The sequence below is a fragment of the Ammodytes marinus genome (assembly GCF_949987685.1).
Source record: "Ammodytes marinus genome assembly, chromosome: 7".
Classification (NCBI taxonomy): domain Eukaryota; kingdom Metazoa; phylum Chordata; class Actinopteri; order Uranoscopiformes; family Ammodytidae; genus Ammodytes; species Ammodytes marinus.
In genome coordinates this window covers 18,040,082-18,063,288 of record NC_137211.1, presented here as the reverse complement: position 1 = coordinate 18,063,288, position 23,207 = coordinate 18,040,082, and the positions used below count along the sequence as shown (strand labels likewise).

The 23,207-nt window shown below is 41.7% G+C and overlaps 1 protein-coding gene across 1 annotated transcript; it reads left to right on the top strand.

The window, feature by feature from the left end:
• Positions 1-16,756: 16,756 nt before the first annotated feature.
• LOC307253044 (sodium- and chloride-dependent GABA transporter 1-like) lies at positions 16,757-22,993 on the top strand (the record flags this gene model as incomplete). The annotated part of the gene is made up of 14 exons (XM_080030883.1): positions 16,757-16,982; positions 17,210-17,341; positions 17,500-17,600; positions 17,773-17,882; positions 18,036-18,168; positions 18,873-19,007; positions 19,106-19,209; positions 19,718-19,842; positions 19,971-20,083; positions 20,658-20,789; positions 21,028-21,130; positions 21,436-21,536; positions 21,701-21,868; positions 22,553-22,993. The coding sequence occupies 14 exons, from the start codon at positions 16,757-16,759 to the stop codon at positions 22,991-22,993; spliced, it is 2,124 nt and encodes a 707-aa protein (XP_079887009.1).
• Positions 22,994-23,207: the final 214 nt, after the last annotated feature.

Sequence of the window (23,207 nt, the reverse complement as noted above, 5' to 3'; positions counted from 1 at the left end):
TGGTCCTGATTGAAAACCACTGCACCTAGACTCTTCAAATCTGGACTAGAATATCACAGTGAGGCTATACATTATAGAAAACATAGTTTCTGATTTGTGAAACTTTTACCTTATCTGTGAATATGCAATAAAGGCACATGTCAAGGCTTTTTTGGGATTCAGACCGCATTAGAACTGGTCCTGATTGAAAACCACTGCACCTAGACTCTTCAAATCTGGACTAGATTATCACAGTGATGCTATAGATTATAGAACACATAGTTTCTGATTTGTGAAACTTTTTTTCTATTTGTGAAAATGCAATAAAGGCACTTGTCAACGCTTTTTTGGGGTCTAGACCGCATTAGAACTGGTCCTGATTGAAAACCACTACACCTAGACTCAACAAGAGAAAGAGCAGGCTGCAGCCTTCACAATCGACAGAGTTGGGCATTTGTTTGGATGCCAAATCAGGAACTCTTTTTTTTTGACGTCGGCGAGACAGGCCGCCCTCAGGGCGTGCTTGTCCCAGTTTCGTTTGGGGGCCACAGTGACCTGGAGATTCAGCCTCGACTCTTTGGATTAATGGTAGCCACGGTGCACATCGTGTCCATGGCCCTTCTGAACATGCGCCCAGTGCAGCGTTGCCTCCTGAGCCTGGGACTTTGTCCACAGAGAGATCTGCATGCCAGAGTGTTGGTTTCACGCAGACTGCTTATAGCTCTCCGCTGGTGGGAGGAACCAGCCAATTTAGCACAGGGCAATGCACTGGGGCCGGTGTTGCGTCGCCAGGTGGTGTCCGCCGACGCCTCCCTGGTAGGCTGGGGAGCTGTACACAAGGGTCAAGGCATCAGTGGCCAATGGCACAGACCCTGGTTGACACAGCACATCAATCAGTTGGAATTGCAGGCTATCCATTTAGCTCTTTTGTACTTCCTGCCAGAGCTGGAAAACCGCCATATACTGGTAAGGACAGACAGAACAGCGGCAGCGGCATACATAAACAGGCAGGGGGGCCTGGGTTCCCCGCGCCTTTGCAGATTGGCTCAGATAATATGGGAGTGGGCGTATCCACGATTCAAGTCCCTCAGGGCGATGCACGTCCCGGGTCAGGTGAACCTTGCGGCGGATCGGCTCTCCAGAGGGGGACCCCTCCCCGGAGAATGGAGACTGCATCCGGAGGTCGTGAGCGATATCTGGGAGTGCTTTGGTACAGCCATAGCCGATCTCTTCGCCTCGAGGGAGACAGCTCACTGTCCCCTCTTTTTCTCCATGAAAAGGGGCGATCCTCCCTTGGGCACGGATGCCATGGCACACCAGTGGCCACAGGGCCTCCTGTATGCCTTCCCTCCCTTCACCCTCCTTCATACACTTCTACAGAGAGTTCATGTGGAAGAGGTGAGCCTCATCCTGGTGGCCCCCAACTGGCCCCAGATGATTTGGTTCTCAGCGATTGCACCCCTGCTTCAGGGACACCCGTGAGAGCTCCCGGGTCGGCAGGACTTCCTGTCCCAGGTCCACGGGACTCTTTTTCATCCTTTTCCCCAGGGTCTCCGGCTTTGGGCCTGGCCCCTGAGAGGGCCGGGTTTCTAGCTATGGGGTTGCCCCAGTCTGTGGTTAGCACTCTACAAGGAGCCCGGGCTCCATCAACGAGGGCGGCATACGCTTATCGTTGGGGAGTGTTTCAATCATGGTGCAATTCGAGACAGGTGGATCCCCTCGCCTGCACGGCCCATGACATTCTCCAGTTCCTCCAGGAAATGTTGGAGGTGGGCAAATCTCCCTCGACATTGAGGGGAATAGTGGCAGCCATAAAGGCAGCCCATATTGGACCTCGGAAGCTGGCAGAAGGCTGTTGCAACCTTATTGCTCAGTTTCTTAGAGGTGCTCGTAGGGTTACTCCACATCGCAGAAGGCCAGCTGTCCCCCCATGGGATTTGGAGGTGGTGCTGTTGGTCTTGCAGAATGAGCCATTCGAGCCCCTGGATACAGCTAGGCTACAATGGCTTTCTCTCAAGACAGCGTTTTTGCTCGCAATTAATATGGGAGAGCTGCATGCTCTTTCAGTGCATGAGGACTGCTGCCGCTTCTTGCCAGGTGGTGCTGGGGTGGTGCTGCGCCCGAACCCTGCATACCACCCTCAAGTCTGTTCTGAGTCCCACGCCGGTCGATCTATTGAGCTGCACCCTTTCCACCCTCCTCAGGAAGGTGAAGCAGGGTGGAGTCACTACTGTGCCCAGTCAGGGCCCTAACAGTGTATCTGCATCGGACACGTGGCCATAGGACAACGGACCAGCTCTTTGTCTGTTACAAGCCCAACAGTCTTGGACAGCCAGTCTCCAAGACCAGGCTTGCCCACTGGGTTGTGGATGCTATCCAGCAGGCATATGAGAGGGCAGGCAAGCCGACCCCAGTAGGGGGGCGGGCGCACTCCACACGGGGCATTGCTACGTCATGGGCCCTATGGCAAGGGGCCCCTCTATCGGAGATTCGTACGGCGGCCTCTTGGTCGACCCTGTCGACTTTTATCCGGTTCTACTGCATGAATGTGGCAGCCAGCACCCCATTCTTGGAGCGAGTGCTGGGCTCAATGCAGCAGGACGGTGTGCGTTTGGGCTAGGCCATCTACCCATTCATGGCTGGCTTTAGCGTCTTGCAGGGCCAGCTTAGCCTTTGTAGCGTCTGGCGCCTTGGCGAGGAGTGTGTACATATGTATAATTGTAAATAGTTCCTTAAACTGGGCACATGGGTGAACACTGGTGGTGGTGACGTGTCATTCGAACTCAACTGCCTTTTTTTATTTAGGCTCCCGCAGGAGCAGCTGGGTCTGCTTGGTTTCCTCGCGGTGTGTCTTACAGAAGTCCCCGTACATATGGAATATGCAGGGTGGAGAGATAGTCTTGACACGATAGAGAACGGTTGGTTACGTTGTAACCCAGGTTCTCTGAGTGGAGAGACTATCTCTCCAGCCAAGATGCCGCTCAGAAACGCGTTCCAATCAAGGTTCAAACCGAAGAGGCCACACATGTGTGTAGCTTATATAGCCATGGCTGGCCAATCATGCGTGGCCGCCACAAGTGATGTGTCTTAAAGAGTATCCACGTCAACTGCCCCTGTGGGGGTCAGTCCCCGTACATATGGAATATGTAGGGTGGAGAGATAGTCTCTCCACTCAGAGAACCTGGGTTACAACGTAACCAACCATTCTCTGCATGTCACTCCCCTCTCTGCCCCATTTCAACTCTGTCTCTACACTGTCAATAAAACATAAAAATGCCCAAAAAATATCTTTAAAAAATAGAACAAAAAAAAAACAAATATAAAGACATCAGCTTCAATCAGGACCAGTTCTAATGCAGTCTGGACCCCAAAAAAAACTTCAAATGTATCTTTATTGCATTTTCACGAATAGAAACAAAGTTTCACAAATCAGAAACTTTGTTTTCTATAATCTATAGCATCACTGTGATAATCTAGTCGAGATTTGAATAGTCTAGGTGCAGTGGTTTTCAATCAGGATCAGTTCTAATGCGGCCAAGACCACTAAAAACGATTAAAATGTGCATTCTTTGCCTTTTCACAAATAGAAAAAAAGTTTCACAAATCAGAAACTATGTTTTCTATAATGTATAGCCTCTCTGTGATATTCTAGTCCAGATTTGAAGAGTCTAGGTGCAGTGGTTTTCAATCAGGACCAGTTCTAATGCGGCCTAGACCCTTAAAAACCATCAAAATGTGCATTCTTTGCATTTTCACAAATAGAATAAATGTTTCACAAATCAGAAACTCTGTTTCCTACAAAGTATAGCCTCTCTGTGATATTCTAGTCCAGATTTGAAGATTCTAGGTGCAGTGGTTTTCAATCAGGACCAGTTCTAATGCGGTCTAGACCCCAAAAAAGCGTTGACATGTGCCTTTATTTCATTTTCACAAATAGAAAAAAAGTTTCACAAATCAAAAACTATGTTTTATATAATGTATAGCCTCTCTGTGATATTCTAGTCCAGATTTGAAGAGTCTAGGTGAAGTGGTTTTCAATCAAGACCAGTTCTAATGCGGCCTAGACCCTTAAAAACCATCAAAATGTGCATTCTTTGCATTTTCACAAATAGAAAAAAAGATTCACAAATCAGAAACTATGTTTTCTATAATGTATAGCCTCTCTGTGATATTCTAGTCCAGGTTTGAAGAGTCTAGGTGCAGTGGTTTTCAATCAGGACCAGTTCTAATGCGGTCTGGACCCCTAAAAGGCATTAAGATGTGCATTATTTGCATTTTCACAAATAGAATAAATGTTTCACAAATCAGAAATTATGTTTCCTACAAAGTATAGCCTCTCTGTGATATTCTAGTCCAGATTTGAAGAGTCTAGGTGCATTGGTTTTCAATCAGGACCAGTTCTAATGCGGTCTGGACCCCAAAAAAACCTTGAAATGTATCTTTATTGCATTTTCACAAATAGAAAAAAGGTTTCACAAATCAGAAACTATGTTTTCTATAATCTATAGCCTCTCTGTGATATTCTAGTCCAGATTTGAAGAGTCTAGGTGGAGTGGTTTTCAATCAGGACCAGTTCTAATGCGGTCTAGACCCCAAAAAAGCGTTGACATGTGCCTTTATTTCATTTTCACAAATAGATAAAAGTTTCACAAATCAGAAACTATGTTTTCTATAATGTATAGCCTCTCTGTGATATTCTAGTCCAGATTTGAAGAGTCTAGGTGCAGTGGTTTTCAATCAGGACCAGTTCTAAAGCGGTCTAGACCCCAAAAAAGCGTTGACATGTGCCTTTATTTCATTTTCACAAATAGAAAAAAACTTTCACAAATCAGAAACTATGTTTTCCATAATGTATAGCCTCTCTGTGATATTCTAGTCCAGATTTGAAGAGTCTAGGTGCAGTGGTTTTCAATCAGGACCAGTTCTAATGCGGCCTAGACCCTTAAAAACCATCAAAATGTGCATTCTTGGCATTTTCACAAATAGAAAAAAAGATTCACAAATCAGAAACTATGTTTTCTATAATGTATAGCCTCACTGTGATAATCTAGTCCAGATTTGAAGAGTCTAGGTGCAGTGGTTTTCAATCAAGACCAGTTCTAATGTGGTCCAGATGCAAAAAAAGCAGTGAAATCTCCCCTTTTTCTTTTAAACAATCTTAATAAAGGTTACATCAATTGTAAACTGTTTTTAAAGAATGGTTAGACTCTCTTAGATAATCTAGACTAATTAATGTGGCTTTACCGCGGTGATTTAGGAGGTTAAACAACGGAGACTCAGTCGCTCCGCAGCTCCTTAAGAATCCCTTAACTTTTCCTTAACTGCCGAATCGGCTGCTGCGAATCAGCTGCCAACTTCAGCGTCGTTATTTCCCCCTGGTATAGAACATTGGACAATCGAAAAGACTTTTAAATAGTTCTGTCCTTGTTTAAAAGGCTATTGACTAAACAAGCTTGTGTTTTAAAATAGAGAAATAAAGGATATATTTTTATAAGATCTCCTCTGTCATTTTTGCCTGTGTTGGTTTGGCTGGGAATCCGTCTCTAAAATTAGACTGTAACCCTCTGTTGCATGTTAATATAAGTGTAAAATCGCTCGTTATTCATACAGTGATCACTTACATAATGTGCACGTTTCATAAAGCCGAGCTCTCAGTCAGCTGCTTTGCATGTAATCGGCAAATAAACTTATTGGAGTATCCCGAAATGTATATCCAAACAGAAGAGAGAACGCTACAGATCGACACTCGTCTCACTCATATATAGTAGGCTATATACACTCCATGGTCTCACTGCCGGTGCACGCCAGAGCAACGTATGGGTGAATGTGTATGCGCCTACAATGGCGGAGCAGGTAAAAATCCTTCCCAATGTCTGTTTTGATGGTTTTTATCATGTTGTATCACACTTATGGATCTGAGATGATGCTAGATAACTTGCTGCTTGAAGACCGCAGTGCATTAATGTGGTGACGTAGGGACGAGCGAGGGGACTGCTAACTGCAGTAACTGACAGGAAGTTAGCTAAAAGAACCATTCCGCTTACAGCACCTTTAATTGAATTGTCTATTTCTCTATATTGGCTTATTAACTCTTTTTAGTATTGTTAATATTTTACTTTATCTGCTTCAAAATTCTGTACCCTATATTTTGGACGATTTTTTTTTAAATATTTGAACATTGTCTGTAAAATCATTCAGCAGGATTCTCCATGGATTATTGTTATGTTATTGAGGCATAGAGATCCAACGAAATCTGTAAGGGGTCAAGGCAAGCAGCCCCTGACAGTTTTTAAATTATCCTCACTGTATTGTCCTACCAACTTGGTCTGGCTCTCACATGGTTAAAGTCTAACTGTGCGTTCCCATTGTGATACTAAATCTAAACCTTGTAGTGTGACGTATGGAGTACCTCAGGGCTGTGTTCTTGGCCCTCTCCCTTTTTTCTTGCTGTTTCAACATTTGGCCAAATCATACTCACTCATAGAATATGTTTGCTGCCAAGCTAATGACATTCAGCTTTATGTGCCTGTAAATCATTTGAGCCACATGTGTTTAGTCCATGGCTGTTTCAGGACACTTATTCACGCCCTTTATTTGCAGACTTGAGGTTTCTTCCAAAAAACTTTTACCTTGTTCAAGGGTTTTCAAGAGAGTTTATCCTCATCAGAATCACGGGTCCAAGGACAGAGGTTCCCTTATTGTGTACATGTTGTTAAGCCTCTTAAGAAACATGTGTAAAAATGGGCTGTATAAATAAATAAAAACTTTAATTGACCTCTAAGAAACTGGCATATCTAAAAAACTGTATACATAACAGATAGAGGCATTCATTATCTCCAGAGGATAAATCCTAATTGCTTTGGTTTTCCCTTGATCTTTCATCTATCAGGGCATATCTCTTGCCCACTACTTTAATATACAATTGAATACCTGCATTCAATTCTAATGCAAATGTTTGCACCGTTAGAAAAAAGGATTATCAGCATGGTAAATATACCTGCTAATTAGCAGCATGTTGGCACAACCATAGTGAGCATGCTAGCATGCTGACATTAGTCTTTACCTCAAAGTATCACTGTGATTAAATATAACACAGAGCCACTGCCATGACGGTAGAGTCTTAGTCTTGCCAATCTACAGAAGCACTTACGAAAAGCACCAAAGGTCTGTACTCATGGTTAGTATTTTTCATTCAATGTTTTGATTATTTTAAGAAGTCCTGAAACTTTGATTCTGCGTGGTTATATTTTCCTGTAGAGTTTCAATGTAAACAGTTCTTTAGCTACCAACCTTGCCTCATGGCAGAGGACACAAATACAGCTGGTGAGGACAGTTACAATGTTCATAAATACTACATAATCTTCGACCAATGATCCTTTTATTAAATAATGAGACAATATATCTTGTGCACTGTAAGGAATGACAAGGCAAATCCTTCCAAATGTTCTTCAAAGATGAATAAAATAGATGCGCATTATTGTGTGTATTTGTAAGGGGAAAGCTTGTCCTTGCCAATACGTTTTCCTGTAGCTGCAAAGGGATGAATTTTCCCCCAAATCTTTGTTTTTGAAAAAATGTGTGGTTTGCCAAACTTGTAAGTTCAGATGTTATATTTTCCACTGAGCCATGTCATGTTTCAACAACATTGTTGACACCCTCATAAATGTTACAATAAGTGTTGATAGTTGCAGCGCTAGATGTGGATTTGTTAGAACAAATGACTTGTGAATCATTTATCAAGGACATCTTTTATGTATTTCATAGTTCAGTATGTGTTGCACTAACGACAATTCATTCTGAGGAAGTGAATAATTTTTTTTTGTGATAACAAAGTTAATAGAAGAACAAAACAGTCCTCGTCCAACCCTTCTCATACGCTTATTTTTTCGTTATTTTGTAATGATGAGACAATGGCTGTAGAGTCAGATGATGTGGTCGAGTCAAAAAAAGAAAGAAATGCCATTTTTGATATACAACGGAGCTTATTGTTTTCTCCTAAATTTGGTACAATCAATCAGTCAGTTATTTAGACATATCCCAAATACGTGGCATAGTGGCATTTTGATACAAGAATTTTCTGTTTTACAGTATCTGTTGAATCCCTACACTCTGGGCTCGAGTAACATATTACATAGACAAGTAGTTTGATCCATCGATTAAATTAATAAATACATCAATAAAAATGCAGTGTGTAGGCATCTGGAATAACAGCAACCATGTTAGTGCAGTGGAATGTGTAATTAAACACATGATGGCACTGCTCAACATGCAATGTGTGTCAGCTGTGGGACAAAAACCCACCCAGGCAGGTGATTCACGTCTCGGGCATGCTTTTGGCATTTTTATGAAAAGATGTAAGATGACAGCAACAAGCTAAATAAATGTGGGCGCAATTTTGTTGCTTTTCTGATTTATTTCAGATGGAATGAACCGTCTCAAGAAGCATGTAGCTAAAGCACAGGCTTTATTTTCACTTGCCTATAATGCTAAGATTGTGTTTACCTGTGGGTTCTATTCTCCAGCTTATCTCAGGTCAACAGTGTTAGGGCAGACCATGCAGGCTGATGGTGCAAGTGATTATGACCATCTTGTTTCCCTGTAATAAGCAATTACTGAAGCTCTTCTCCAAGACATTGAGGGGGTTGAGGAAGAGGTTTGGGATGGATTAAAAGCTGACGTCAACGGCAAATGCAAATTCGCTTCTCCAAGCTCGCTGTAAAAGCTCTGAATTGGGAGCTTAGCTGGGGAATTTTGTCCATATGCTCTAACTCATTCTTGTCAGTGCTGGAAGGATTGCGTGGTCTCACTGATGGGTTGGACGACCAGCTCCCTCAGCTTTGAAGCTGATAAACCTTTTAAAACCATGACAAATATTCTCCTGCAATTTTTGCCAGAGGAAAGGCAAAGAAATGAAATAGGTAGCAGGCTCAGGAATATGAAAATCCACTCCATCCACCTCAAACACCACACCATACAACCAAGTCTTTCTTTTAAAGGCTGAAGTGCTTAGACTCTTCTTGGCCATCGTTGAGCTTAAACTACAGTCTCCTCTGGAGCCATCGTCCTGATTTTAAAAATGCATATCTAGATACATCTATATGGCAGCCAATAATAGCTCATATTGTCACAGAATGGAGACGAGTGGCATGTAGCGGAACAATGGTCATGCAGCATTCAACTGCACAACCTCTATGTCAGTGACGGACATGGCTGGATGGTGCAAGTTATAGGCAGCAAGGGTGAGACATCCAGTCAGTTTCCATAGTGATGTGGTTGAATGGAGGGGATTAGCAGGGGCAGTGTGGAGAGGAAGGATTGCAGGCTTCCGTCAAAGCTTGCATTTAAAGAGCTCCATGTCGCGGCTCCCTCCTATTTGGTGATGCTGATGATGGACCCTTCGCCTCCCTTCACTCCCCACACTTTCCCCTGACACAGACTCGTTTCAATTGCACTGAAACGGCTGCTTCCTTCTCTGTGCTGGCTTCTCAGGTGTACAATATTTGACGAGGACCCTGCTGCAAACACTGCTCCCAAATCTAGCATGAAAAACCTTAAGAATTACCAAGTTGATTTTGATTCCTAACCAAGCCATGTAGTCTTAAACACATGCCATAAAAGTGTTAACAACTTTTCTAAACATGTTTTTGTTTTGCCAATACACAGGCACTAATTTGAGAACATAATCCATATCAATACGGCAACTCATTTCATCAAGTCATTTCTGTACATCTCAGTCAAAGGAACATTTTCCACTTCACATAAAACGACTTACTAAAATAATAACTAAACAAATTGCGCAGAAATCAACAGCCATCTGATAATTGTGGGTTAGCCATTCATCTGTACTCACATTGCTTTAATTTATTTATTTTTTTACTCTGTAGCCCTGGTTGTGATGAGGACTATGGGCCGTCTTAACAGGCAATGCATGATGGGAGCTGGAAGAGCATGCATAACAACAAGAAGAGAGACTATTTAACTTTTGTGAATAATTCTAGTTATCATTAAGTGTGGAACCTTTGATGCCCTGAGCTTCACTCAATCACTTTGCTAAAGCCTTTTATTCACACTAACTGAGCCTGGGATCCAAAACGTTATCAGTTTATCTCAAATATCAATGTTCACCCAAGCAGGAAGATGTATAGAACAATTGAATGGAAAGAAGAAGCATACTTCTTTATACTGATAATTTTTCAAATGTAAATGGTATCTGCTAATCCTTTAGAAACACCAAACACAGTAACCCTCCACATCTAAGGACAAGCTCTAAATACACACGTATCTTGAGTCATCACTCAAAGCACTTCCGTGGTGATTTTAATACGATTTATCAAAAGGATTACAGCATTTTAGATAAGGAAATGTTCAAAGAGTTGCAGTACCAGTTCTGAAGTTAAATGCCAATGCTGAGGTTAACCCTAAAGGAAATAAGACTTCCTTTGAAGGAATTCTGAGGTTTTGTAACATATGAATTTTTTCTACACACAACTGAACACTAGCCTTTTGCTAAACCACACATAATACATCATAGGCATATGTATGTTTTATTTGTTTTTATTCTACGTGGTGTGTGGAGGGAAAGTATCAGGTGAAAGTATGCAGTATATCCTTATTATACATATGGAAAAAAAGTATGAAAATACCTTTGTGTATTAATCTAATTAAGCTCGACACTGAAAGTAAGGCTTCAGATATATGCTTTTATGTTAGTTATTTGGAGAAAAACTACAATACATTTTACGTATGTTAACTTACCTGTAAGTGATGAAACCATTGGTGCATGTTTTCAATATAAATATGATTCTATACATTGTATGCTCTACCATATCTACTCCAACATTATTAAAAGGGCAGCATCATATTTCACTTTTATATCTATATTCAGTGCACAAAAAGTGCTAAATGTGTTTGTGTGTGCACACATACAAATGGTGGATGTGACAATGCTGTGTTTCAACTAATTTCTTCTTAAAGGTTCGCATTTATTGCACAAGTCTTTGTAATTGCATTAAATTTTTTGCTCATATAAAGAATGAATCACAACAGATTATCTCTGTTAATTAGTTTGTCTGCAATGGAGCCAGTACGTCCAATCTGACACACAACCTCTTTATATTGATAATAGTGTTTATTACAGTCATTTAAGCTGTTGTTGCTAGAACACACCCAGATGCATGGTTGCAAGATAATTCATTTCAAAGGCCCTTTTTAATCTTTGACATGCATTGGTATGTGGCTGTATATTTCTGTGGTGCTATTCTAACCCCCAGAAGCGTAATCTGCACCATTAATGGACTTTTTGTAGAAGTTAATTAACCATTTTCAATCATAGCAGCACAGCAATCCCAGTAGAGCGCCATATAAGGAGGGAGAGACGGAGACCGATTATGCTGTTGCCTAGCAACACATGTACAAAATTTGAAGCGATTTAGTGCCCCCATACTGTTTATCATGGAGGTCATATGTTTACTAAATCCACACGGTGTGCTGGCTGTCAAACAGGGCTGTCAACAGATCCACACAGGTACCTGTCCCCGTCCTGCTTGCTCAATGCAGACGTGTCGATGACAAACATGTTAAAACCTGCAGGCAGGCTGAGTAACATGGATTTTTAGAAATGGTATTCTTTTGAATGAGTGACAAATGCCAACAGAGAAAAAAGCAAGTCTTCGGCAGCAGTGGGTTTTAACTTCTTGGCATAGTTGATCCCTCCAGGAAGGTAAAATCAGAAAAGAAAAAATATACAGGAGAAAAACAGAGCATGCTCCACAAATTTGGTCGATGATTCACTCACTACTTCTGAGACAGCCTTTGCCAGCCCACCTCAGTGTATCCCACATCCCACAATACTTCACTATGCATGCAAATTATATCTGGCAAACGCTGTTTGTTGTTTTTTCTTTTAAAACTGTCCTCTCAGCTTATTTTGCCTGTTTGTAAATTGCGCTTGAGTGCGTTATGTGAGAGAGACAGTGGGAGAGAAAAGGAGGCATCCAGAGATAAAGAGAAAGACGTGGGGAGGGAGAAAAAGAGAGGCGAGACAGAGATGCTGAGGCGCCCACTTCACAGCAATTTAGGTCATGCTAAACAAATGCTATACTAAAGAAGCACAGACAAATAGGAGCACCATAGCCTTGAAGTGATTTCAGCATCTCAGGATGGAAAACACTACAGAGAACACAGTGTAGTGACCTAGGATAATAGATCCTATACACTGTATGTAGTGAATATCTCAGGTGTCTGTGTGTAGAATGTGAAGGGTGTGAGGTCAATGTCATCATACATTTTACATTACATAAATGTATATACTGTTTATATATATGCCAATCCCTCTATCATCAAGGCACAAGTGGTAGCCTACACAACAGTGGTATTGTACTCTCTCAGCGCTCAAGTCAAGACAAATTTACAGCAGCAAACATGGTTGGAGGCTGATGAAAGCAAAGAGGCTGCACATCCAGGTTTCTCATAGTATAACTCTTTGTGGGATAACCTAATGAGACATGTTTATTTTAAATCCCCTGTTGAAGACTGTCTCACTGTCAATCAAGGATTTTGTTATAATCGTTGAGTTTTTGGTCGTTTTTTTGAATTGCATTTTGCAAATTTCTCTTTACTGTTTCAGCAACAAGAGTTAGCCGTTAAAAAGGGTGGTGAAGCAATATTTCCTTCTGCTTTATGTATCTCATATCAGTATTGTGTTTTTTATGATTATAATTCATTTTGTTCTCTCCATCTATCTGTTTATTCCCTTCTTATGCTCCAAATGCACTAACCTTATCTGTGCCCATCAGCCTTTCAAATCGTGTCATTATGTGAAGATTGCGCTGAACATTACAGTCGTTATTCTCGCTGTAGATTGTCAGCAGTCACCGGTTTGACTCGCATGTTTACAATAAAAATAAAAAAGGGGGACGTGTACACAATTCTAGCAGAAGGAGAAAAACAAGTCTGCAACAATATGAATAAAATATGGGAATTGCTTATGATTTGCATACTAATGACTAATCATCATGCTAATCAGTTCATTTTGTGGCCCCAAATTGCAGGCTGGTGTTGAGTCCATAAAAATGCATTGTGGAAACTGAGAATGGCTCAGAGAATAGCACACAGATTACCAAGCGGTTGAAACGCTCATTTCCAGGTAGGTTATTAAAGAGTCATCATCCCCAGGAGGATATTTCAACCCAAGAGCAAAAGTTCACATTCAATTTAGTGATATGTTCACGTGTATGGGAGATTCTATATGAACTTATATATTAAAAAATGCATTTCAAAAACCTAAACTATTGGATCTTGTAAATGATGTACGTTTGATTTAATATTTTGTGTTATTATTTTGAAGCATTGTATCCCACAAATTCAAGGAATAGACATTACATTCCATCTCTATGTCTATATTATTTTAAGATTCCATTTCTCAACATACTTCGATAATGATACATTATTTGAGGAGGCATTTGGTTTGGTGCAGGTTGCTGAAGTGTACATAGTCATATTTCAAACACACTATTAGTTGTGTCCATGAAGACTTACAAATATGACCAACAGAGAACTGTCAATGTTAAGTATACATTACCTTGGCAGCGAATAACCTCCTAACATTAAGATGATTTTACAGCCAGTGGGTCAGTAAAGAGGGAAAACGCAAGCCTCAATCTCAGTTAGATACTCTAAAAGCCATTACAAGACAGGACAAGTAATCCCGGGCCTAATGGAGCAACCACAGTATTCACAAGGAGCCCGACTAGAAGCTTCCCACTGAAATTTAAGAGAGTGAGGGGCTTGCTGGTGAAAAGGGCAGTGAGCTGAATCAAAGCACAGCTGCAGGGTTAGGAGGTCAGCTGGCTGGGCTACATGTCACCAGCCTATTGGACATGCCTGTGTGCTCAATCAGCAGGTGTATAAATATGTGTCATGTTTCACACTCCATGTCCGCGGGGACGGCAACCCAGATGGGATTTTAAATGCTGCATTTCATGTGGTATCATTTAGTGGGTTAGTTCACCCCTCATTGGTTTACCATCTGGTGCCCTCTCAGCCTGTGATGGGAACGTTCACACTGGAGACTAAATGCTCCTCATCTCCCTGTCAGGGCATTTCCAGAAGTTTGCACCACAGTTACAGTAGTGTGCACACAAACTGATATTTTTTTTTTGTTTGCTTCTGCATGTTCTGGTGTGAAGCAGGAAACTAAAGTGGAGCATTCAGTTGGAGTGAAGTTAGTAAAAACACAGAGGAGTAGAAGCAAATGTGACATTACTGAGCTCACGCAAGAAAAACAGCTGAGCTGAAGAAAAACTTTTGCTAAATATTCAAGTAAATCAAACAAGTGTCCCTATTCATACAGGTAATAAATCACTTACCGAAATACTCCTCGATAAAAATGATTTTCTTCTTGTCTTTCACTTTCCGGGTGATTTCTTAGAAAAAGACGATTGGATCCACTTTTCGCTGATTTGCTCCCCATGTGAACATTTTCTTTGGAAGCCCCGCAGGATTTATTTCAGTTGCTTCCAATCCTTAAACATTGTTTTCTTTTCAATCTTTCGTTTTTGAACGAACAAAAAAGAAAATACTATGAGCTTCTGGTCAACGAGTTTATTCTTCTCATATCACCCCCTCATTTGTGGAAGAAGACGTCGGGCTTCGGACGATTACAAGGCAGAGTTAGACAACCAGCCAATGTTCCCTCCCTTTATTGACGGGCTCCCTTTATCACTATTTGCCAGATTTGCAGGCAGCCGCTGGCTGCCCTCACCTTCCAGATGTACGCGTTTGGACCCGATGGTGCTGCTTATATTACCCTCCATATGTTTCCATTTTGCACCATACATTTCGTTAACCTACTGCAGGGGAGGGGGGCTGTTCTTTATTTATCTTTTATTTATTCGTTTGTTTGTTGGTTGTGGAGGGTAGGGTGGGGGCTACACTTGATGTTGCTGGGAGTTAATTGCAATTTTTAGCAGTTGAATAAGAAAAAAGAAAATACTGAATTAAAGGACAACTGACCTTATGAAATGGGGTTGTCTTAATTTTTAATTAGTTTGATTAAAGATTATAGATAATAAAACGTCATTGCCTATCTAAAGGAGGTCGTGACAAAAAAACATAATTATTTATATTAAAATGGGGAGGAGGCACTTTAAAATGTATATAAAAAAAACATACTGTAAGTGAGTGCACCCTATATATGAGGATGGGGGTGTCGACTTTGAGATGACATTGAGACTGTGTAGATGGGAGTTGTTGAGGATCTGGTTGTTGATGTTAGACAGTCGCACAAGGCGAAGCGGCTGCTGCCCGTGTTGATTCAGCCTCCTCCTCTTCCTCCTCTTCCTCCTCCTCCACCTCTCTCTCCTCCTGGTCTTCTGCACTGCTCCCCGCTGGACAGCTCCTGCTTGGACACCACCTAACGCTGCATGGTCCCGTTACATCTTTTAATGGAAGTAAAATCTGTTTATGTTCCAAGAGATACTGGGAGTTTACAACTTCGCCCACAGGAGGAATTCACGGATACCTTGTTTCGAGATTTGTGGCAAGCAGCGTGTCCTCGGCGGATTCATTGTGAGTAAACTGGCTGCCGAATTCTTGCGTTTGTCCGTCTGTGCGTGTGTGAGTGTTTGAACCTTCACCTGGTTGATGCATGATTAATTATTCTTCTCTTTGTTTGTTGTTGTCTTTGCAGCGATAGTGAGATTGATTAAATTGTGAATGAGACTGTCAATTTGTTGCTGGCGTCAATGTAATGACTGCGCGATGATCTCTGCGCCTATACATGTTATAGCCAATTACATGCAGATTGATTTCTGTTTGCTAGTCTATTGGATGGCGCAAATGTGAAGACGCCTGCCCGTGCGTTTAACATCACGTTTGTGTCTCAATTAATTGGATAGACTGGGCTGGCTGTGTGTGCAGCCGGATGCGTAAAGCTTTTACGCATTGGACATCCCTTTGTCTCCTCTATGCGTTTGGTGTTCCACTTTGTTTGAGATCTCTCTGTGTCCCTGCTGCTTGTTATTCTGTGTGTGGAGAACTGTTGGGAAAATCTGCAGGTGGTAATTGGTGGACTTCACCTCGTTATGCTTAATTCTCATAGGCGATGTGCTTTTGCTACGGCGGGTCTTGCGCTTGAAGTGCATGTTTTGGATCCCGCAATTTGTCTTAAAGTTATATTTTTTGGTGATGTCCTTAATATCAATTTAATTTAAAAAAAATGGCTTATGTATTGCAGACTTTGTTAAGTATGTCGTGTGTGTTGATCTGGTTTTGACTGCTGTTAATTACGCGCAATCCGTCGTCCGTGTTTTAGTTATGGGGGCAAGTCCAGCATGACTTTGCCATCGATGGTTTTAGGTGTTTGTTGAGTCTGATATGAATGCAAATTTTGTCAGGGAGCCAAATGTTCACGAGGTGCTTTGAGTCTGCATTTTGAAATACATAGTTTCATCATGATATGTTTGAATTGATACTGATATTGATATATTGTCTTATTGCACCTGCCGATGAATACATTAATGTTGTGCAAAATGTGTCCAGATTTGCTTCACATGTAAACACATTTTCCAGCGCCTCATGCAAACAACCCACCAAATGCTCTATATTCACGATTCCAGGTTAACGGCGACTGGCGAGCCGTGAGTGCACAGGCTTCATCACCAGACAGTTGGTCCTAAAGGTTAGGTCTTAACAAAAAAAAAACGCGAAGCTGCTGTCTGCGTGGACTGGTGCTGAAGCCTACCGTCCGACTGCCAGGACCTCTGCCAAATCCAGAGACATGGCGACGAACGGCACCAAAACCGATGGCCAAGTCACAGAACTGAACGAGGTGGCCGCCAATAGTGACAAACCCAAGTCACTGGACGTCAAGCCAGATAAAAAAGCATTGCCTGAAAGAGAAACATGGGGAGGGAGATTTGATTTTCTCCTGTCGTGTGTGGGTTATGCAATTGGACTGGGGAACGTATGGAGATTTCCCTATCTCTGTGGAAAGAACGGCGGAGGTAAACACTGTATTCACTGCTCATTTAAAAAGCAAAACTGCACGCAGCTCCATGATGCACATAGTCGAGCATGGCGATTACATGAAAAGAATAAATGTCACCCACATTTGCAAACGGAATTAATTTACCCTGTGCTGTGTTTATTAAGACATGCTTCAATGCAGTTTTAGCATATTATTAGTTTTTTTTTCTCTAATGCATAACTGGATGTTCTTTTGTCCATCCAGGAGCCTTCTTGATTCCCTATTTTTTGACTCTCGTATTTGCTGGGATGCCCTTGTTTCTACTGGAAACCTCCCTTGGTCAATACACCTCAATTGGAGGGCTTGGTGTGTGGAAACTGGCTCCTATGTTTAAAGGTATACCTCACCTCAACTCAATACTACTTAAAATTGTGTCTTACCAGGCCTATCTAAAACCTATTTATGGTGTTTGGTGCTTTCATAGAAATCATTTTGATTATCAGGATTTATGGAGGCCACATAACAAACATACCTAATTCATTTCTGTATGATAGGTGTGGGCCTTGCAGCAGCTGTCCTGTCCTTCTGGCTTAACATTTACTACATTGTAATCATTTCTTGGGCCATTTACTACCTGTACAGCTCCTTCACCACAGTAAGTAGCATGTGATTCATAAAAAGCCCAAACCATCAGAGGGTCAAGGTTGTTGATCCATCAGTTCATGAGGAATTGGAGCCTTTGATACCAGTCATCTTAAATCTTAAAACCCAAAATGTGCCAAAGAGGGGGAAAAAAACAAAAAAAACACTGTCATTCTTTTTTTTAGGAACTTCCATGGAGCACATGTAACAATCCATGGAACACAGATAAATGTTATACAAACCACTCCATTGCTGATACCACCAATCTCACCAGTGCAGTACTGGAGTTTTGGGAGTAAGATATTGACCGCTTTCTTTGCTTTCACACAACAGCACAGCCTTAACACATCTTGCATGCATCCACGAGATACATAATGGTCAGCCTCCTCTGCTGCATGCTTATTTCCCTGTGTGTATAATAGTTTTGTTCTTCGCCCCGGACTTATAGGCGCAACATGCATCAAATGACTGATGGTTTGGAAAAACCAGGCGAAATTCGAGCGCCCCTGGCAATAACACTGGCCATCGCCTGGGTACTCGTGTACTTCTGTATCTGGAAAGGGGTTGCCTGGACAGGGAAGGTAAGACCTTTGCCAGATTTGGGTTTCCAAAGGCCTCTAATGTCATGCAGATCCTTAAAAGGAGTAGTATGTGACATCTATGCAATATTAATCAGTCTAATATCACCTCATCAATCATTTAGATTGCAGTCAGCATTGTCCAGATTGATTTATAAAATAATAGAAGAGACATCAAACAACTCGTGCTCACTTATCCTCCTCTGCCTCATGGTTGCTCCTCTAATTCCAATTCTCCTGACAGAGTTTCTATACTGTGTGTGGATTCATGATAGGAGGAGCAACAAACGGCCATACGCTACAATCTGGTTTTGTCCTCTCCCTTCTCTCCGAGCAGTTCCCCCTCCCTTGTGGTGCCACATTTCGAAAAGTCTTGTGTGTCACGTGACCATGGCAAATAAAATTTGTTTTGCTCACAAAAGACCCCATCCCCCTGCACATTTGGCTCACAAATTGCCTGCAGTGTCACACATTCGCATAGAGTTAAGCCGCTGTCTTTTCTATGCTGAATATTTGGTTTACGTTAATGTTTTGTTGTTTTTTTTATCCGGAAGAGACAGAAAAAAATATATCTAGAAAATCTTTACAGGCCACATGAAATTAAAAATGGGGTGAATTTACCAATTTACAAATTCTGTATGCATCATACATTTACTTAGGATGCCATGCTGCTGCTATCCGGCTGATCACTGTCTTACATTTTATAGGTTGTTTACTTCTCTGCTACATATCCCTACTTCATGCTGTTTATTCTCTTCATCCGTGGGGTGACTCTTCCTGGAGCTGGTGCTGGAATTATGTTCTATATCACCCCTAACTTTGAGAAACTCAAAGAATCTGAGGTAATGACATATTTTCATGTGAATCGTACCTGCGTGCTGCATGCTTAAGTGAGCAGAGCTTGGCCTCAACCTGCTTAATGCTTGTGTTCCTTTGTCAGGTGTGGCTGGATGCAGCTACCCAGATCTTTTTCTCCTACGGATTGGGATTGGGGTCACTTATAGCCCTGGGCAGCTACAACCCTTTCAAAAACAATGTTTACAGGTAAGACTGGTCTTGATTAATGAATATAGATTAGCTTTGATACAGAGACGGACTGCTGAATACAACAGAGCATTACTGAGCAAATTGTTGCCGTTTAAGTAATTCAATTGCTTTTATTTAAATTAATGTGAGTTGCTGACATGAAAATAATAGCAATCGAAAGGAGAAGGCTGTTTCTTTTTGTTGGTGTGCATGCTGAAGGAAAAAACAACTATGATTGCAGGTTTCATTTTGTGTCCATGTTCCTAATATATCTATGTTTATACATATGTAAATGACACATGAAAAATATGTTAAAATATATAACCTTTATTGAGTTAAAATTACATTTTTCTGACTGTCATAATCTGTATGACAAACATCTGAATGCTTTATGAGGAGTTAAAAAGCAGATACACATTCTCACAGCTTCTCTCTCAGATCTCAGTCTGTGTGGACTGTTTTGAGAAAAAATAACAAATTAGCTTAAATATTTGACAACAGGCCCTTTTTTATTTCCTCTCCACAGAGACTCCATCATTGTGTGCTGCATAAACTCATGTACCAGCATGTTTGCTGGTTTGGTAATCTTCTCCATTGTTGGCTTCATGGCACATGTGACGAATAAAGATATTGCAGACGTAGCAGCTTCAGGTAACAATGGACCTAATATACGAATGCCTTATTCTGTAATGGTTCTGTCCCTACAGGAAAACTAAAAGTTTGCACCATCAAAATAAAACTGATGTAATATGATTTTCCTATTAATTTTTTGTATCCAGGTCCTGGCTTAGCTTTTCTTGCCTACCCACAGGCTGTGACTGAGTTGCCTGTGTCTCCTCTCTGGGCCATTCTGTTCTTCTCCATGCTTCTCATGCTGGGGATAGACAGCCAGGTAAGGGGCTTGGAGATTATCTGCTCTTGGGCTGACCTAAATATTTAAAATGCAAGTACATATCATGCAGCTCACCCCTGCTCCCTGCATGATAAGCATGCAATTTGCTTCTTGTGGACAGATATAGCTGAGCTTTGACATAGGCTGTCAAGTCTTTTTAATGCAACTTTATCACCTCCATGCGCCTGCAGGTTTCACTCGCTGGGTCTCGTTTTTTGTGCATGATATTCAGGTTTGACTAAGGCCACAGAGACTAGGAATAAAAATGTTTACATGCAGCTATACACTGGCTCGGACCACCAGCACTTCAAAAGGAAAAAATACCGTGCAGAAATGATAACCCAGAAGAATGCGTTAGTGCGTTTGTCCCTCGCTTTGGTGCACACTGAAATTCATTTTCATTTGTCATCATCAGTCAGCCTCACCACGAAAATAAAAATTATTTCGGGAAAAGGAAATTGTGCAAATTATGTAAATTATTCAGACCTCTGCATGCAAAAAAAATATTTATTGTCAAATAACATAATAGTTGAAATGTTCACACTAAGGCTGTTTTTATGAATCTGTCCTTCAGTTCTGCACTGTTGAAGGCTTCATCACTGCTCTGGTGGATGAGTTTCCCACATATCTTAGAGGGAGACGAGAGATCTTCATCGCAGTTGTCTGTCTGGTGTCCTATGTGATCGGACTTTCAAACATCACACAGGTACAGGAGGGGCAGCTCACTTATGTTACCACTGACTATTAATGGGCATGAGATTAAATCAAAAACTTCAAAAAGAGTACTATTGAAAGATGAACATAAAAGATAATATGTAAAGTCCATGCATCTATGGAGTAGAGAAGAGACTATTTCAATTTTGACTTGTTCCCTTAATGGCATCAAATGCAATACCATACTATATTAAGCTGTATCTTTTTAATAACACGTTTTCTGTATTCAGGGTGGAATCTATGTGTTCAAACTGTTTGACTACTACTCTGCCAGTGGAATGTGTCTGCTGTTCTTGGTCTTCTTTGAATGCATCTCCATATCCTGGTTCTACGGTGTGTATCATCACTGCTTCATGCAATATTTATACAAAAGAGAGCAAAGTTATCCTTACAAATGGTAATATTGTCTTAAGAATTTTTAAAAAATAAAGAAAATCCTGGTAGTGAAATATCATATACAAAAAAAGTCGACTATAATATGAAGGTTAGAAGAAAGAAAAAAAACCCGCTGTTCTGCCTCAAGGTCGTGAACACTCGTGTTCCACCTCACCATCCTCATCACCATGCATGGCAGACCAGCGGCAAATTGATTTAAATTGGATATGAATATTTTGATCATAGATTAATTTGCCTCGCAGGTGTGAACAAGTTCTACGACAACATCGAGGAGATGATTGGCTACAAGCCTTGTATATGGTGGAAGCTGTGCTGGGTGGTGTTCACCCCTCTCATTGTCGGTGTGAGTACCCTGATCTAATGCAACAGAACATCTAAAGTCATGACGTGAAAATTGAAAACAATAAATAAAGTCAATATTACCTGCCTGCGGCCATGTCAGGCTCAGACAGCGCTGCCTGTAGACAGTGGTGTCAGGATGGATAAAGCGTCTCCTGTCTCCCACAGGGGGTGTTCTTGTTCAGCGCCATACAAATGGTTCCTCTCAAGATGGGAGACTACGTGTTCCCAGCCTGGGGTCAGGGAGTAGGCTGGCTAATGGCTCTCTCCTCCATGATTCTCATACCAGGATACATGGTCTATATGTATCTTGGACTTAAGGGCACTTACAAAGAGGTAAGTAAGAAGTTAATTGTCTGTAGGGTTTATTAGACGGACATGATGATAATTTTGCTGGCTTTTGTTGCCACATTAAAAAGGTACAGTGTGTATGTAAAATGTATTGGCAATTTTCAGAGCAGACTTGGTAGAAATGGAATATAATATTCACAAATATGTTTTTATTATTATTATATCATCCCTTGAATTTCTTTTTCTATTACCTAAGAATCAACGTTTTTTAACTATGGCAATGCAGGACACAAGGCACACGTGACTTTGAGCCGCTATGTTGCAACGCCATGTTTCTACAGTAGAACAGAACATGCAAACTTAACAGCATTGCACGTTTTTATACATTGTGGGTGTCCCCCGGTAATGCACCTGTTGGAAGCAAAGAAAAAAGGTGCAATAGAATAAAGAAATAAATATATCTTCACCTCATCACTTGATATTTTGGAAAGACATGAGGCAGTGGTGAATGATGCCATCTTTAGTAGGCCTAACTAGCTTCTTGTCCTTGAAGGCTTCAGTAAATCTTTCTGAAAGGTAGGGGTTATCAAGGGAGCGTTGCAATCTAGAATCCCACCACTAGACTCCACTAAATACTCCAATAGTACACACTGTACCTTTAAGAACCTATGCTATCCTATCATATCCTCTTTCTTATGTTATTCATATTTCTCTGCTTCTCCCTCCCAGCGACTTCGGATAATGCTTCAGCCCCCCGCAGTGACCAGACGACCTCAGGAGAACGGACCCGAGCAGCAGGCAGAGACCAACGCAGCTAACCTGTCCAGCCCTACCAATCCCGCTAGCCCTGCCATCCCAGCTCCCGCAAACCCTTCTAGCCCCATCAGTCCGGCTCCTGTCATTTCAACCAGTCCCGTGGCGCCCGCTCCTCCGCCAGCTAATCCAGTCGCCGCCGCCGCTGCCACTAGCCCGGTAAACCCTGCAACTAGTCCCATCACCACCATCACCATCTCAGCCACCAGCACCACAGCAACTCCAGTCATCCCCACCACCACAACTGTTAGCCCAACCATCCCACCCGCCAACCCAGTTAGCCCAACGGAGCCCGTCAACCCCCCCAACCTAACAAGCCCCACCTCTAACCTGACCAACGCTGAGGCCAACGTGTAGACAAAACAAAGAAACCCTCATGGAGCATGTAGGCAAAAGAGAACATTACAAAAGGACTTCCAATATTTGAATTGATTCACCTACCTCCAGGGGCAATACGTGATCAAAAAACAGAATTTCAAACCATGGTAAAAAAAAATTGCTTTTGGCAAACCAAGTCAATGATGTCCTATTGTTGGTTTTTCATTATGAAAACAATATCAAAGACTGTTAG